Below are 18,469 nucleotides of genomic sequence, written 5' to 3' on the forward strand. Positions count from 1 at the left end.
CTCTTTCAAAATAAAACAGGAAACACAGAGACATAGACATGGAGATAGAACATGAACTTAACCTAACCAGAGACATGAAACATGCACTCAAAAAAATGTGTTGTTGGATGAACACAATTTAATCATGGCACCCTTTTTGCACACGATTTAACCAAGTACAATAAACCATTTTCAATCATGTCAAACCAACACATTTAGCATTTGGTGGTTTAATGTAATCAGATTATGTTGGATCAACATAGTATACTTACATTGATTTGAAGTGATTTATTTAAGTATGTAGAGTGAAATTTGTTTTAATTCATTCTACACATGTTAAAAAGTTTAGGAAAACACAATTAAATCTTGCTGTTTCAACAACTACTTTGTTAATCAAGGCAACTACTGCAAGTCTTGCTTAATAAACCAATATGGGGGTTGATGATTTCACTCATTTCAATCGAATTATTTCAATTAGATTTGTTTACATTTGTTACACATTTAGAAACCCACTACTTTACAAAAAAAGTCACAATCAGATAATGATAACATTAACTTTATTAACTGGATTTAGTGGACAATATAAAAGCTTACCATTTTTGTACACCTGCAAGCATTATGCCACTTCAAAAGGTATAACGTTAGAATACTTATTTACATAGGTAATATGTTGGAACCAAAGCTTCCACAACTAAAAACAGATGCAAAATTTGCTAAATATTTCAACTGTATTTTAAAAAATTAAACTAAAAGATAAAAATACATCTCCCACTTGGCAAGTTAAAACATGTGACAAAATAGAATTACTATTGTGTGAATTTGGAAAAAAAAAAAAATTAGAAATAATTTGGGGGCAATACAACAACAACAAAAAATCCATAGGTAAAAAAAAAAAAAAAAAAAAAAAAAATATAGGGATTAAAAAAAATTTAGGAAGTAAAACTAAAATAGAAACAGAAGGCTTAACATCAAATTAAATGACAGATGACAATTTTTTTTCAAATGCAATTAATTATTTGAAATGAAAATCTATATTTGTTTGGTGTATCTCATTGTAATAATTATTAGTTTGACCAATTTTTATATTTCTGTATTTATTTTTTTAATTTTGGTTGCAGTCCTCCACAGCTACCAATATAGTTTTGCTGTGTTTTAAAACATGCTAGCAAGCAAAATGGACACAATAATACAGTGAACTTAACAGGTGGCAGTGGTCTTAAACTTTACAGGCCCTTGACACAACATAGTAACAGTGCAGCTAAAAACAACAATGAACATTTCTTTGGGAAAACCCCTCAATGCAGTTTCTGTAAAATGGTAACTTTGTTCTACAAAGGAGAAGAAAAAAAAAGAGGGGGGCACTAAAGCACTGGAGTGCTTTAGTGCCCCCCTCTTTTTTTTTTCTTCATTCAACACATGACAGCATTATGGTATGTGTGAATTAGTACCTATACTACAAACTCAAAATTAAATGAAAAATAATTAACAGAACAGTACTTCTGTCAGTACTTCTGATCCATTTTGAGCCATCTATATAAGGACAAACAAAAATCATCTGCAGTGCTGTATAAAAGGTGAATTGCCCAACAGAGAGAATCCAAAAACTTAAAAATATTTTTTAAATAATAGAAAAAAATATAAACAACTCAAATATTAACATTATTTATTGGAAATCACCATTGCACCAATGAACCATTCAAGACCTATCAATCATTTTCAAGTGCTCTCACCCCATAAGCTTGTTTTTCAGAAACTGTGCCTTTGAAGAGAGCTTTTGTCCATCAAGATTTAAAAGTATCTTCTGGAGGACTTCAAAGGTGCATTTAAGTTCTGGTGGGTAGCTCAGGTTCAAACAGTATATGAGTCCAAACAACAGAGCCCATGCTTGTGCAATGTTACCCAAATCAGTGTTAGCCTCCACACCCTCAATCAGGACACCAACGTCCTCTGGGTCATCTTCAGGTTCAGCACCCTCCTTCTGGATGACGTACACCCCCATCACAGTTTGCTCCATGCAGCTTTTTGCCTCGCTGTCCGTATCCTACATGAAAAAATATAAGACAACAAAGTAAAATTTAAGAGATTGTTTAAACAACTGTTTCTATGCTGTTTATAAAATCCAAGTAGTCAAAGTAATAAACAGAAAATTACACCACTAAAGTAGTTGTTAGTAATTACTCCAATACATAAATTATAAAATACACCTCTCATGTCAAAAGAGGTGGCATAATTGACCTCTCACCGGCCCCTCCCCCAAAAGGGCCATTGTCCAATTACACATTATAGCAACCATTACTGTGTCTGACAAACATTAACCTCAAGCAAGATGGAGAAGCAGTGTGCCCACCGATACCCTGAGAGATTGTGTCTGGAGGAGTTGTGTTCTTTCCATTCACAAAGTCAAAAACAACGTGAATGGATTAAACAGTGTGGATGGCCCCACTCCCAGGTAAATGTACCAAACATTATGAAGCATGTCTGCTCGCACATTTGGGTACCCATTGGTGCGCAGAGGAAACCATTTGTTTGTCGGACATAGCAAGAGTAACTTAGGGGGACAGGACTCGAGAAAAGGCTAACTCAGCTGCTAAAATAAAACAGGTATAGAAGTGTTAGTACTAAACAGCTCAAAGTTCATAGACATTTCTATTTACAAATACTGATGACCATAGCAATGAAAAAACAACAGGACTTGTTTTAATCCAAGTACAGATTCAAAAGCAATATTGTCTTGATGCATGTTAAATGCATTGTATGTTTGTGTAACAAGTTTAACTACGGTATGCATAAATTTCTTTCCTTCCAATACCAAATTCCATAAATTCTTTATTGCAACGCTTAATACTGTTTGGTATTCAAGACATCCTTTCCCCAATACCAGGTATCTTGTTGCTAATCTCAAAATTTTAATTTTAACGATTTGCATTTGAGGCAACGTCACAATTTGTATGGTAAATAAAATGGTAAATGGCCTGCATTTATATAGCGCCTTACTAGTCCCTAAGGACCCCAAAGCGCTTTACATATCCAGTCATCCACCCATTCACACACTGGTGATGGCAAGCTACATTGTAGCCACAGCCGCCCTGGGGCGCACTGACAGAGGCGAGGCTGCCGGACACTGGCGCCACCGGGCCCTCTGACCACCACCAGTAGGCAACGGGTGAAGTGTCTTGCCCAAGGACACAACGACCGAGACTGTCCAAGCCGGGGCTCGAACCAGCAACCTTCTGATTACAAGGCAAACTCCCAACTCTTCAGCCACGATCGCCCCGTATGAGAATGTTACAGTCAACATGCTGTCACAATGACTCACCAAGTACTCCTTTATTAACTTCTCATAGTCTTCGTTTAGGTAGATGCACAAAGACTTCAAGATGCATGCTCGTCTGGTATGGATGTTGTCATGCTGGAGAGGAGGAGGAGATAATATGAGCCAAAACCAGGCTGTTTTTCTTAAAGCTAGGGTAATCAGTTAACTTGCATAATTATTCTTTAGGTTAGAACCTGGCATGTACCATTTGTTAAGCCGAAACAAAATTGACAACTTCATCTCCAAATAAAAGTTATTTTTGCTGCCTATGACAAAATCTACTCAATCCTAATACAAACCTTGGAGATGGCAAGCATGAGACCTCTTATTTTCTTTCCAGGTGTCCCTCCTTTGCTCAGAAAGATTTCCATTAAGCGTGGCGCGTATTGGTCAAGCTCGGCAAAGAAAGTAGATAGCAGAGGCTTTCTGGTGATTCGCAGAAACTCCTTGTCAATCTGCAATAGAGAACAAATACATTGATTAAAAACTCAACTGTATATTTCACTCACTTCACATCTAAGCTGACTAAAGCTGATTTTAGAAGACCATGCAGACATCAGTGCTGTCTGTGTAGAACATGAATCAGTCTGTGTCAGATCCTGAATTTAAAATTTCCACTGATGTCATGGGTAAGAGGCAAATGGAACCAAGATCTAGGCCATTTGCTTTTTGAAGTTTGCAAAGACTGCTAAATTGTGCCAGTGGTAGTTCACTCTTTGCAACATAGTACGCTGGTCTAAACAGATTTTTCAGGTTTATTTTTAGTATGTTATTTGCAATTGGTGTTTGTTCTGGGAAAGATATTGCAGACTGAGCAATAATGCATTTATAATGGGGGCCTTTCTTAAATGTACTGGTCCCAGTAACAAAGGCGCTTGTCGACTCAGAAATCGAGGGAAAACCAACAACACACCCGGCAGAACATTATGTTATTTACACGGGTGCACATAAGTGGTCCGCATGTGCGCATTCGCTGTCAAAATAAAAGACGCGCACCAGATAAGAAGTTGCAACGCGCATTTGCGTCCATATAAAAGGCTGTTTTTGTCCGCTAGAGTGGGATTTTCACGGCACATTCTGCACCACATCTCTGTGCGTTCATCATTTGTTTGAAGCCAGCTCACCTCCTGCAACCACTTTTCCCAGAACACGCGCTTCTTTTGTGGTTCGGACTCCTTCTGACATTTCTTTGGAGGTGGAGGAACAGCAAAGTAATTGCTTAAAGGAGCTTCTTCGACATCTTTAAGAGTTCTAAACAAATGTCTGTCCTCCTCCAGAAAATCTTATGTACGCAAACACACGTTGCAACTTCTTATCTTGTGCGCGTTTTTTATTTTGACAGTGAATGCGCACCTGCGGACCACTTATGTGCACCCCTGGTTATATAGCTTGTTATATTGCAGCCACAGAAATTCTTTTGTCCATGAAACCATAAAGCTGCACTTTCTTTTTGCCTTATAGTCTGATTTGTCATAATTTTTCCGTTTTGTGGTAAGCTTTTCTTTGGCTGTCACTTCTTCACCCTGACCTGTCTTATTTGGCTCAGCAGAACTAAAATATATATCCTGCTGCTTTTACACACGCACTTACATAACGCTCAGCGATTCTCTGTGCGATCAACCTCTCACATGTTTAAGCTTGCTGCGGAAGATTTCACTTGTCATGTTTGCATAGTAAGCTAACAATTGATAAGACTATGTCAGAGGAATTGGTGCGCAAATTATCATCACTCACCAATCAGTGCTGTCGCTCTCTATACACAGTTCGCGCGATTGCAAAGTGAAAGCAAAAAACAAGCGCAAATTCAAACGCGATTTCAATATGTCACATATTGACAGTGGCTCACCAATGCCAATGACATAATTACCCAGCTACATTTCCGAAAGAATGCAAAAGCATTGACATATATTTTTCCTTCCTATGACAGCCCGACGGGCAGGGCAGAGATAGATTTTGGTGGCCCGACTGGAAAAATCGCTAGCCCCGGGATGTCGGGCTAGCGATTTTGCGAGCCCTGTACAGTGTTTCAATATTTTTTACCTACTACTCTCCCTGATGGAACAACGCTTGCACTGCCACATACAAGTCACTGAAAGAAAAAAAGAGAAGCAGTTTTAAGGATGGTTTTATTGACCACCTTTTTTTTTACTTTGATTAAATCATAAAACTATAATAAAAATATATGATGGTAAAAACTTACCATGTATTAAAGAGAAGGCACAAACAATCAGAAAAGGGGTCAGCTTTCTTTGTGGTGTTACTATGGTAAAGAAAACAGACAAAAAAATTTATAAAAACTCCAGTGGATTTTTTTTTACTTTGTTGCAAACGTATAAAAAAATACAAATACATATAAATACCTTTTGCAATATAAAATTCACAGATAAATATCCAATCTGTTGCCAAATGTAATAGCAGTGTTTCACACTATGCAATAAAGATGCTGGTAGTTGCGGTAAAGGTCCGACAGGCAATTTTCATAATTATCCGCCATTGCCTTTTCCTCTGACCTCGTGTTTATGCTCTTTTCCCCATGCACTAGCGTTTAAGTCAATTCAAAGGATGCAGCCCCTGAATTTGGACACAGCTAATATTTAGCAACTCGCGCATACTAGTTTAACTTGCATTACTGCAAGAGGCCGAATGCTTAAAAAAAAGGAGAGAGAAAGAAAGAAGAAATGCAATTGATAATAAAAAAAAAATGAAGAAAGACCATGTCTTGCAATAACCGTCATTTAAAACCAAAGTGAATGCTAACAGAGCTAGGTAAAAGTTCAATGAGACAACCATACAACTTTAGCTAACTTCATTTACTTTGAAATTGAATTTCAAACGTGTTAAATATTGAATTAAACACATTAATAACCGCTAAAAACACTATAAGACTAACTGCAAAAACGGGTAACAAAAAAAAAGAATGAAATGGAAATGCTAATAATAATATAAATATAGCCGGAGCGGATTAGAAATCAGGTATTAGACGGTACCGATTGGCACCATCTAATACCCGATTTTCACTGTATTTGCTCCACTCCCGCTGTCTAATGACAAATTACACATCTGGAATTAAAAACATTGTTAAACAATTAACGGACGGAACAACTTCGTTTGACTAAGATATTTTCAGTTATTTATTACTTACCTGTATAGAGATTGAAAATGTGACGTCATTCAAGGGTAAAACCGCAAAGAATTCTGGGAACTCGTGGCAAGAGGTACTAGCGCACGCAGGCTTTCAATTGAAATCAGTTACACAGCGATAAAAAGAAACACAAAAAACTGTCAAGAAGCTGTTGTATTATTAACTGCAATAGCCGGTCGCATGACAGCCACGGGAAGCCGACGGGTAAAGAGATCGTTTTTTTTATCGGATTACGTCGTTGAAGAGAAATTATTCGAGCCATGTTTCTGAAGTAAAAAGAGGCGACGGATGGCCTGGATTACAGCCATTCAAAGACCAAATATAACGTCCCAGAACACTCCAGCTCACAGGTTAGTCTGCTCCAAGCATTTCCACAAAGGTCAGTGTTTTGTAGTAGTTAATACGTCATTTTTCATAACATAATTGGTGATATAGGTTACAAGCAAGTCTGGCGCTGAACAGAAATTGTGGCGCTATGCTATCACTAATTGCCCAGTACGATTACAACATACAATATTATTGTCACTGCTACATTTCTGTAATGCGAACCAGAAATTATTTCCACTACTAATTAATTACCGTTGAGCTCAAAAGTCCTATTAATAAACAGTTAACGAATGTGTATTTATGAAGCGCCTTGAGGCGACTTTTGTTGTGATTTGGCGCTATATAAATAAAATTGAATTGAAATTGAATTGATTTGTGAGACTGGTAAACTTATGATACGTACGATGGTCTTTCGTTCTACACGGTGCATTTCATGGTCCTGTACCCATCCGTCGGTAAACTGTTCCTGGGCTTGTTGCTGTGACCTGAAGTTACTGAACTTCATGAGTGTATGCACTCACTCCAAGAACCGTATAATTATAAATATGAGCGTGGTGAAAGTTGGGCAGCACGCTAACGTATTTTGTCCACTCTGTGTGCTCGTAAGGGTATAAACCTTTCACCCCTTTGATTTATTCCTCGTATCTTTTCTTTGACTTTTCATCAAGTCTGACTTTGTACGGTCCGGCATTGTTCTCCTTCGTTTTGTACATAACTTTTTTGGGGGGAAAGAAAAAGCAAGAAGGTACTGGAACCGGAGAAAGAACGTTTTGCGGTGCTGCAAATGCTTGCATTTGATGCGGTACTTGGATTGTTTTGCCATGAGTTACCTGCATGCAATGCGCGAAAGTCACGTGGTCTGTCAATCTCTATAGTGGAAGATTCCGCAGAGGGAAACGGTGTCACTACCCGATCCGTACCGGAAACCCGATCGGTACCCCGCATGCGCAAATCTTACGTCACTTCCTCTCTTTGCCAACATTACGACATTCAATATATTTGAATGATACGGTTAGCGCCCAGTTAGCTCCTAGCATTTCTCAACAGCTCTGCCTCCTTTTCGACTGCCCGGGACATTTAAACAATGGATAATCCGTATACAAACAAATTCATGCTTTTCTCCTCAACAGAGAGTGTTCCCCGATTGAACAACAGCGCCGTAAAATAAGAAGAATGGCGCCTTATTACAGACTTAATAATATTGATTTAGCAATGTGTCACGTGAAGATTCATCAGCCAGATTAAGTGTTTACTGACAATTGACAGTGATAGCGGACATCATCATCACTATTCCAGTCAATCCTCTCAACACAGACAAGCATAAACACACTCGACTATCACTAAATCAAATTTAACACGCGTTTGTAATGACGCCAATTCAGTTTACAATAGGGTTCATTCGCTCGGTCAGCAGGTGGCAGTATCCTCATACACTGGGGAGTAAACTGCCATTAAACCAACAGAAGAAGAAGAAAACATCTGCACATGCGCGGTACGGATCGGGTAGACCCGATTTGTACGGTCCGACTTTGCACATGCGCAGTAAGGATCGGGGAGTCCCGATCCGTAACTATCTTTTTATTTTTCGTTTTTGTCTACATTGTACTGAAATGCTTCATTATTGCAAACATTTTAAGATATACTTATTATTCTTAACATCTTAACTGATACGCTGACCCATAACTATCGTAAAACGCTACGACCGGAAGTAGACACCTTTCGCGCATGCGGGGTACCGATCGGGTTTCCGGTACGGATCGGGTAGCGACAAACGGCAGTTCACTGAACACATATAACTTTCTCCGCGTTCCCGCCTCTTCACTTCTGGGAAGTTTGAGCATGCGCACTAGGCATCGGTTTTAGAGTTGTTGATTTAAAATAATTACATTTAATTGAACTGAAGAATGCAAATCTAGTTCATTAAACATTTTGTTATTTTATGTTAAACCAACAACTGATAATGATTTAAAAACCTAAACTCAATATGTTCATGTTAAATAGACAAATGTCTATTGAATTAATCAAACAACTGCCTTAGTTGACTTTTTTGAGTGTGACAGGTAGACACATGGACCAGGGAGAGATGACAAAAGGGACTAAGAAACCAAGGACTAAACTGCAAACTAGAAAACAACTAGATGCGTTAAACTACACATACAAAAATATGCATTAGAACTTAAACCCTGGGCCTCATGGCCCAGTACCGTGACAGAAACCAGACAGAAAGAGGAACTAGTAACATATAAGGAGTTGTTTGTATCGAGGCTGTATGTTATGTGTAAAGGACCAAAATAACACCTATATGAGACACATTTTTAGCTTCTAATGTTAGAGATTCTGCAACTGGCTTTGGGCTGTGCAGGGCTCTCTCTTCCGGAAGATGATTGAATAAAGAATTATGTTTTGACCACTCTGAGTCGGGTTTTCTCTGTTCTATCATGGGGATCAAAGAATCGGGTTTAATAATGGGTAAGCCGTGAGTACTCAGACTGTGTTTATTTAACGCCATATGGGAAGATTGTAGAGAAGCTCACGGCTTTGCAATGGGAAATAGATAGACCTGGTGACCAGTGATGGACATTAAGAACAACTGCAAAATTGGTGCACTTGTCTGCACTAACTCAAACAATCATCTCCCTCTCTCATGCAGCTCCGGAACAACAAATTCTTGTCCCTGATAACGGGACTATGTTTAGTCTCTCTTCAAGTACACCTGCATTGGCTGAAGACTGTTGACTTTTGCTTAACCGGGTGAAGGACACTCTCTCTCAAGTTGAAAACAGGATACACACACACACACATACGCCTCGGATGCTTGCCCCCCCCCCCCTGCCATTTCTCCGCCTTCTCAAATACTGAGACTCCTGGGTACCTTCCCTGAAGCCCATGCCTTTTCTCCATGCCCCGGAGTTAAAGCACTCCTGATGAAGAGTTAGTTTCTCGCATATTCAGTGTCATTGTGTATTTTTCCCTGGTCATAGTTTCACTAGTTTTTAGCCTCACTGATCTTGTAGACCTTAGTTCTTAGTTCACTGTCTAGTTGATTTTGCAATTTCATGTCTTCTAAATAAAATCTTGTTCAACACACTTTCTCGTGTGAGTCCTGCTTCTGAGTCCTTCTGTCTGTCGGCCTCGGCCGTGACACTGTCTGTGACTCATTATGAGTTCTTTTGTTTTTAAGGATGTTCAGATTATTTTCTGAGCACCAGTGTGACAAGTTCTCTACCTCCGCGCTGTATACTGTCCCATCTCCATCAGAAATCAGCCCGACCACAGTGGTGTCATCGGCATACTGGTCTATAACGTTGGGTGGGTGGGTTAGTGTACAGTCATAGGTGTACAGGGCTTACAGTAAGGGACTGAGAATGCAGCCCTGTGGGGATCCAGTGCTGAGTGACAATTGGGGGGAGAGGCGTGTGATTAAGACCAGTGGGATTAAGATGGCTTTGATCAAGGACCAGGTGGCAGGGGGACCTGAAGGTGGTCCAGTTTGGTGGTGAGGATGTCTGGGTTTATGGTGGTGAACACTTAGCTGTAGTCCATCTTCACATAGCTCTTCTTGTTCTTCAGATGGTTCAGTGCTCTGTGAAGGATGATGGTGATGGCATCCTCCATGCTCTAAAAGCAAACTGGTGGGAGTCAAGGGAGGGGGGTAGACATTCTCTGATTTGTTGAGACACTATCTGCTATCCACTATCTGTGTGCTGTACAATCCCATAGTAGATTACAATGTCATTAAACTAGTTATTAAACCTCTCATTGCCGTGTCTGGAAAGTGTGAGTAAAGTTCATTGTGGCATCTGGGACTCAACAGGTGCAATGATGTCACTGTGGAGTTAAGAAATCTTTTTTTTACAGAGGGGATCTACACACACTCTTCCTAAGCCTCTGAAATCCTTACCACAGCTATGGGAACTCATGATGTCATTGTAGAAGGTTAATGGTGTTTACTGGTCTTTCAAATTCATTAGATCCAAAGCCTAATTTTATCTCATGATGGATATAAACACATAATATTACTTCAAGATGGTGGAAGACAGGAGAATTTTTGAAAGCAGCAATCCCAGAATATGTTATTGTCATTGGCCGTTTTACTTCTTTTCACCAACTAACTAGTCTCACACTGTTTGTTGTAGACAGACTGTTCATACTAATAACCAGCTCCATTATGTGTTACAAGCCTATATTTCATAATTTTGTATCTTTGGTGAAATAGTCCACTTTTTCTAATAGTAGAATCCCAATCATTTTGAATGGGGAGCAATGCCTCTCTCTTACCTGTGGATTAGTGGCAGAGTTACCACTCACTCCCCTCAGCCTTGTGTGGTGAAGGTTGTGAGTTTAAATGCAGCATGAAGTTTCTTTTCAACATCACATTTTGTCTATAGTGCATATTTACACTTCAACACACTTTTCAAAAATCTTGTTTTCGTCCTCATAATCTCAGAAAGAAAACAAAAGGATTCCTACTCCAGAGGGACAGCCTTACTGCGACAATGGAAATGTCCCTGATTTTCTCCATAAATGTGACTAGTTGTCACATATTATGAAAAGATGATAGCAAACATGGGTTTACCTGAACAGGTTATGTCAAAGACGCTTGTAGAAGACAGTTCCCAAGACACTGCACATTGCCCCAGAAGAGATCGAGACAGAAGACAGTCCCGACTGATCCACCACGTTGTTGGTCTACTCGAGGCATCCTCTCTTCTTCCTACAGAAACAGGAAAGCCACAGTCCAGATGTTCACAGACAACAGCTGCTTCCTTCCAGGTCCATGAATCGCCCTTCACTGCTCTCCACTCTCCCAGATGTTTCAGCTCCAGTATTCCTGCACAGCGACTTGCTCCTCCCACGAGCCTGACATCATCAGACTCTGAATAGAAAAGGAATTTATTTCTGAAAATATTAAAATCAAACTTGGTAGATTCTGCTCCAGCAATTCTTTAAATCTCTTTTTTCTCTTCTTACCTGTTGACTTCTCTTCAGCCTGGACTCCTGAGGAGGACATGAGAGAAAACTCATGAACATAAAGAGCAATTCTGAGCGGAGATCAGTCGAGGACAGAACAAACATGCCAGTAAACTTTATGTTTTGTCAGTGTGCATGTGAATTGAGGATCTGGAAACACAGCTCACTGTACAAATGAAAACACCACAATTAATGATTTTTGAAAAAAAGAAAAAAAAAAAAGTTCTTTGCCACATTTATTGAACATCCACAAACGTGCAGGTTCAACAAAAACAAAGAAAGCAAGAAGCGTGTCCAGCATGTCTGCCTTCAGCACAGAGGCCGACAGAGACAACTTCTCCTTCTGTTGTTATATATTCCTGATATTCTTACTTATAATTGTATCTGATGTTAATTTTATGCACCAATTATTCAGCAGGTTGTGTCCAAATCCTTCAATAAAAAAAGTTACATGCTTAAAAGTGTCATACATTTTTACCTTGTACAACATGTGAGTGTATAAGACTGCTTAACAGTTACACAGTTTTAGTGAAGTCTTTGGAAGCAGAGATCAGTCTTCATGAAGAGAGTACAAAGTCAAAACTTTTCAATAAATATGTGGTAACCCTACAGAATCAATCATCAACTACAAAGCACACGAGAGTTATGTTGACAGAGTTATAGTCAAGGTCAATGTGTAGTATCAGAAGCAGTTAATATCATGATGTATTTAAAATCCAGGCAACACATAATGTCAGTCACTGTAGTCAGTCGTTATTCTCTCAGAGCAAAACATCATGTACACGTTAGAATCAACCATTAATCTGAGAAAATCATCATTCCCAGCATCGGCATAGTCGAGTTTATTTTTAATCATTTAGTGCAGAATCAGAAGACCCACATACGTATCAGCAAGGTTACAGGTAGTGACTTTTATCCTTTGGCTGCTCAGTTCAAACAAGCAGAGACAAAGGCTCCTTCAGCTCTGTACCACTTTCATCAGGTCACCACACTGTTCTCTTTTCTGCCGCCTGGTATCACCAATTCAACTCAGTCTTCTTCATCAACGTGCTTTAGACGGTGACCACAAAGCAAGAGGGCAGTGTGCTCATAGCTGCTGTCTGCCACGTTCTCTGTGAGCCTGCAAGGTCCTCTGGATACTCCAGCTGATACCCCAGCATGTTATGTGTGTCATGTCATGTCGCGCGCGTGTGTGTGTGTGTGTGTGTGTGTGTGTGTGAGTGATCAGGTTGTTTAATGGTCCAGTTAACTCAGTGAACACCAACAGGGAATTTTTAAAGTACAGTCCTACCTGAGCTCCACAGCAGCAGCAGCAACAGCAGATGATGATGATGATCCATGTCTACACAGACGTCTCTGATGGTCTTCTGTGCTGTGCTCAGTATTTATCTGTAGGGAGAGGCAGGACTTGAGTCCACTGTGTCTAATTTTGTCATTTCATCTTCAAATCTGTTGACCTCATTTGAACCCATTCATATTCCCGGCTGTGTTCATTAGACTTCCCGTAAGTCCTCTGACATTCCCATTTATGGTCATGTAACGTAGTACAAGAAGAACGAGGTTAAATACTGACTGTTTTCCTACAGTAAATATTAACCTGCACTTTGTTCTTAAAATAAATGAACTGAACTTCAGTGTGTTTTTTTCTTTCTGTGTAAAGTGATCCTTTGACCTTTCAGCATGGTTATCCACACTCAGACTCCCATCATGCTGGCCCGTTTGCTTAAAAAGTGTGATGCAAAGACAAAAATAATCAATTTGAGATAATCCATTTTTATTTATTTTTTTTTTTTACATGGATCTTGTCATCCAGCTCATTTTTTGTCCTGGTTATTCAAAAAGCATTGGATTGTCACGTCATCTATGGCAGATGTATGGAGTGAAAAGAGTGTGGACCCAGATGCAGGAATACAATGACTAAACTAACAAAACCTAAGCAGGGAGGAAACTAAAAACAAGTAAAAAGAAACTAAACACCTGAGACTTGAAACACGGAACCTGGTGGTCACTAACCACTGGCTTTCATGTTTCATGCAAGTGGTGTGTATGAAGATCCTAGATCCTGTCCTGTCGGGCAGCTTTTGCAATCAGAACTGTGATCTGAATGAGTGGTGCTGCCAAACAAGAACAGCTACATAGAATCTCTATAGGTGCCTCTTCTTATAGCTGGTTATTTATTCATTTCTATTTGTGCTACTTCCATTATTACCTTATATCTGGTACACTATTATCATGTCTAAGGCAAGCCAGGCAAGAGAATAAAAAAGAGGATTGATTACATCACATTACATTATATTATATATTAGAGACATCAACAAAAACTCCACAGAGCTCTTAAGGTCATTTTTTACAATTTAAGTTCACATTGTTGACAAACACAACCAGCTCAAACACACAGTCATTTTTCTGTTACTTCTACGCTCAGACATCTGCAGTAAGATATGTTGTAGTTATCATTTGGAAATGGACGTCATTAAGGGGATACGTCCTGTTGGAAATCTTTGATCTTAAATAAAATTAGTATTGTTTCATTGAAATTATGATAAATTAATCAATACAATATTTTTAAAAATAGTTTAAAATTTAAAACAATTTTACAGTATTTTTTGTTAAAAGCTGGTGTTAGTAAATCTTTAGTAAATATTTCATCCAGTCATATTCACTGATAAATATCTCAAGGTGAATTGCAGCCGTGTTTTTGATACAATCACTTGCAGGCACAAACATTCCTCCAAACAAATGATCTGTCTGTATGAACTTTATTAGATGATAATGATAAGTTGCTCCATTTAATTGGCTCATTACAAAAAGCAGAGCAAATTATTTTCATGCACATCAAAGAAAACTTGATACAGAACAGGAAAAGTGTGTAATCATTGGTTGAGCATTAGTGCAGAAATTCATTTGGATATGAGATGATGCTTTTTGGAGGTCCTCCTCTGCTTCCTGAGTTTTGTCCTCTTAAACAGCTCAAACACAGAGGTCCCAGTAAACCTGCTCAGCGCCCTCCTGTCAACTCTAGTTCTGACTGTTGCTAGCCTGGAGAGACATGACAGCACACAGATCAGACCGACTGCATCACTCATGTCTGAAAGTAAAAACAGTAAAAGTAGTAAATCACTCACATTCAAACAGTGTTCTCCTACTCTTACTCTTTGATTTGGCTTTCTCTTATTTATTTATTGTTTTTAATACTTCACTGCAAACAAGTACAATCTGGGGACTGTAACATACAGGTGAGTATGTGGCAGGTCTGAATGTTGTGTGAACCAAGACATTTGTGCTTCATTTGTAGTGACTGCAATTCTAATATTTTCATCTACTATTTTATTACTCTGTTACTTAGCACCAGTTAGCAGATATCTGTAGGTGTGTAATGCACCCATTGTGCATTACACAGTGCATGGATACACCTTGTTAACCAAACTCAGTAGCATTAACTGATAACTAGGGGTGGATTTTTAAAAAATGATTTCCCCGATTTAAGTCGATTTTAGTATGAATAATGCGATATCAATTCATTAATTCCTCAATCCATTGTTAAAATAAATGTATTTTGCCAGAAATGCAAGAATGTACACAGATATGTGCTAAAGATCAACAAGTCATGGATTCTGAAGCTGCAAGCTTCACTGAGCCAGCAGAAAAAGAAGATCAAAACTACGCTTCACAATTGAAAAACATCGTCATGAATTCCCTCTTACTCTTAGCAACTATTCGGTGCTTTAAGTTCAAATTCCAGCATGTGTTCTTTCATGCTGATTGTTGATGCATTAACGCAACAGGTGTGTGTGTTTATTGGTGGACTTCATAAAAGTGGAAGAAAGAATGAAAAAAAAACCTGTCACCCTGTATTTGAAGCTAACACCTTATTGCACTTTTCACTCCCTGCGTTAACATATGGTTCTGGTAATCCAATCCCAAGTGGACATCCATCCATTAGAGGTGTGAATTCACTCAAGGTGTACTCAGCATTAAGGATGGGTACCAAGCACTGGTATTAAATTGGTAGAAAACTTGTTAGTATTGATAAGCACAGAGAAAATCACTGCTGCTTTCAATCATAGTTCCACAATAGATCATTTTAACACTGCCGTTAAAACCTTTATCTAATAACAAACAATTCAGGAATCCAAGTTAATTGACAACAAGAGGGCTGTGTTGATCACTAAATTGTGTGTGTGTGTGTGTGTGTGTGTGTGTGTGTGTGTGTGTGTGTGTGTGTGTGTGTGTGTGTGTGTGTATGTGTGTGTGTGTGTGTGTGCGCGCGCGTGTGTGTGTGTGTGTGTGTCTGACTCTCTTTAGAAGCATGTGGAATTTGGATTTAGGAGACTGCACAGTACTGTAACTGCTTCCCTAACAGTTCTCAATGACATCTTGAAGCCTTGGATGCAAAGAACTACTGTGCAGTTCTTTTTATTGATCTCTGAAAAGCTTTTGACTCTGTTGACCATGGTATTTTATGTCAGAGATTACTGGAAATAGGCCTTCCAGACCAAGCAGTTGGCTGGTTCTCTAATTATCTTTCAGACCGTAAGCAATGCGTGCAGTTCAGTGGCCTCTCTTCCAGATTTTTAAATATCACTAATGGAGTCCCGCAGGTTTTTGTCCTGGAGCCTACATTATTTACTATTCGTGTCATCAGTGTGGGACTAAATCTAGATGCAGCCTTTCTATTGAAACTATGGCCTCATACAAATACCTAGGTATTGTGATTGATGGCAATCTTTACTTTCTGACCACCAATTAAAGAAACCTAGTTGGGGATCTTTTTCAGAAACAGATCATGTTTCTCTTTCACCACAAGGAAAAGGCTTGTTGCTGCCACTTTTTTTTACCCCTCCTGGATTACGGTGACATAATTTACATGAATGCCGCTGCTCACTCTCTTCATCTGTTGGATGCTCTCTATCATGTGGCATTAAGGTTTATAACTGGCTGTAAACCTTTAACACACCACTGTACTCTCTGGTATTCTCTGGTTGACTGGTCCTCATTGGTCTTATGCAGGATGGTTCATTGGTATCACTTTATCTGTAAATCCATTTGTGGTTTACTGCCCTCTTATTTATGAGAGCACATGTTATGCAACCAGTTTAGTCATAGACTGCAGTCTTAGGACATAATTTTATTCACCATTCCATCAGTTTGTACAGAACTTGGGGCGAAGGCATTCTCCTTTTTGGGCCTGTCTTCATGGAATACATTGATAGATAGAAGGATTTAAAGCTCTCTGAACTGATTTCACTTGCAGACTTCAAAAACGTTCAAATGTTTTTTTGAAATCATCACTGGGAACTTGTTCTTGTCTTTGATATGACTGTGTACATTAGACAAATGTAGCTATTTTATTGTTTCTTTTATTGTTGTAATTTTAATATTTGTCTGGAAGAGGTCTCTCTTCTAAATGAGACACTGAGTCTCAATGGGACTACCTGTATAAACAAAGGTTAAATTAAAAAGAAAATGTCTGTCTTGATAGCTGTCCCTCCCTGAGCCTGGTTCTGTTGGAGGTTTCTTCCTGTTAAAAGGGAGTTTTCCTTCCTACTGTTGACAAAGCACTGGCTCATAGGTAGGGATGGGTATCGAAAACCGGTTCTTGTTGAGAACCGGTTCCAGTGTTTCAATCCCTTGGAATTGTTTGCCATTTTTGCAAACGATTCCCTTATGGATTCCAGTCGCCCCGAATGACGTCACCACGTTGCGGAGCGTCATTTACCTGGCAGGAAACACGGCGCCTAAGCGGCTCAAACGCTCAAAAGTTTGGTTTTGCTTTACGAGAATGGATGACAACAGGGCAACTTGCAATACTTGCAAAGTAGATATTTAATTTAAGGGAGGAAACACTACAAATATACAAAAGCATTTGCTCACAAAACACACGATGACCTTAAATTAATGTCGTGTTTTTAATTCCGCTCCGGACTTGTGAATCTCAACCCAGCAGCAGCGGTAACGTTTGCACGTCCTCTCCCGTTAATGCGGCAGGTAAATAATCAACTAACAGTGCATATTATGTTAGCGCGATCTGCCTTATTACAAAACCTGCCATTACTGTGCATTTAGGTGACCATGATGAGAGAGACAGACAGAGTCTGGCTCAGATGCTGGCAGTTCTCACTGCAGTCTACCGGTAACGTCTCCTTTCAGGCCAGGATAGACGAATGTCACCGAGCAGTGACTAAGTTTGTGGTCAAAGGTTTGCACCCATTTGCCACAGCAGATGATTTTCGGTAAGTGAATGTGTTTAATTGTAGGCAGGGACATTACTGGATATTCTTGTGTAATTGCTACAGAATAATTGATGTTATACTTTGTTATTGCTACAGAAGAATATTTATTTTATTATTTTACATTTACAATTTTTTTTTCCTGGGGACCCTGTGACACCCCATTGAAGAGCCGTAGGCTGTGGATCTCTTAAGAGCTCACTGTTGGGTTTGTAAGGCCATGTTACTCCTAAATTTCTATCTTGTTCAAAGAGAAGATATAAAACAAAGTTCTAAGCTATTAGACCTTAGTGTTCTCCTTTTTTAAAAAGAATCGATAAGAGAATCGATAAAGAATCAAATCGTTAAACAGAATCGAAAATGGAATCGGAATCGTGAAAATCTTATCAATACCCATCCCTACTCATAGGGGTCCATATGATTCTTGGGGTTTTCTCTGTTTTCTTTGCCTTGAGGCAACTATTTTTGTGATTCAATAAAATAACATTCAGTAAAATTGAACTGAAT

At 39.0% G+C, this 18,469-nt stretch overlaps 2 protein-coding genes across 4 annotated transcripts in view; both read right to left on the reverse strand.

Moving 5' to 3' along the window:
- Window positions 1-13,155, reverse strand: part of LOC148102045 (scavenger receptor cysteine-rich type 1 protein M130-like) — a 28,489-nt gene extending 15,334 nt beyond the window's left edge. For both annotated transcript variants that reach the window (XM_087843431.1, XM_087843430.1), the window contains exons 1-3: window positions 13,024-13,155; window positions 11,733-11,759; window positions 11,338-11,637 (exon numbers count right to left, since the gene is read on the reverse strand). In XM_087843431.1, coding sequence (XP_087699557.1) covers window positions 11,338-11,637; window positions 11,733-11,759; window positions 13,024-13,072 — 376 coding nt within the window. In that variant the 5' untranslated portion in view covers window positions 13,073-13,155. The remainder of the gene's footprint in view (window positions 1-11,337; window positions 11,638-11,732; window positions 11,760-13,023) is intronic.
- On the reverse strand, window positions 1,415-8,508 carry LOC148102046 (uncharacterized). Of its 2 annotated transcripts, XM_087843450.1 has the most exons (6): window positions 6,435-8,508; window positions 5,493-5,552; window positions 5,333-5,381; window positions 3,592-3,747; window positions 3,296-3,388; window positions 1,415-2,020 (listed from the first exon to the last, which is right to left on the reverse strand). In XM_087843450.1, exons 4-6 carry the CDS (start codon window positions 3,661-3,663, stop codon window positions 1,706-1,708), a joined length of 480 nt encoding a protein of 159 aa, XP_087699576.1. In that variant the 5' UTR covers window positions 3,664-3,747; window positions 5,333-5,381; window positions 5,493-5,552; window positions 6,435-8,508; the 3' UTR covers window positions 1,415-1,705. The 2 variants fall into 2 exon arrangements, with proteins under 2 accessions (XP_087699576.1, XP_087699577.1); XM_087843451.1 differs by lacking the exon at window positions 3,296-3,388.
- Window positions 13,156-18,469: the final 5,314 nt, after the last annotated feature.

The sequence above is a fragment of the Neolamprologus brichardi genome, chromosome 7, assembly GCF_056152115.1.
Source record: "Neolamprologus brichardi isolate AB-2024 chromosome 7, ASM5615211v1, whole genome shotgun sequence".
Lineage (NCBI taxonomy): Eukaryota > Metazoa > Chordata > Actinopteri > Cichliformes > Cichlidae > Neolamprologus > Neolamprologus brichardi.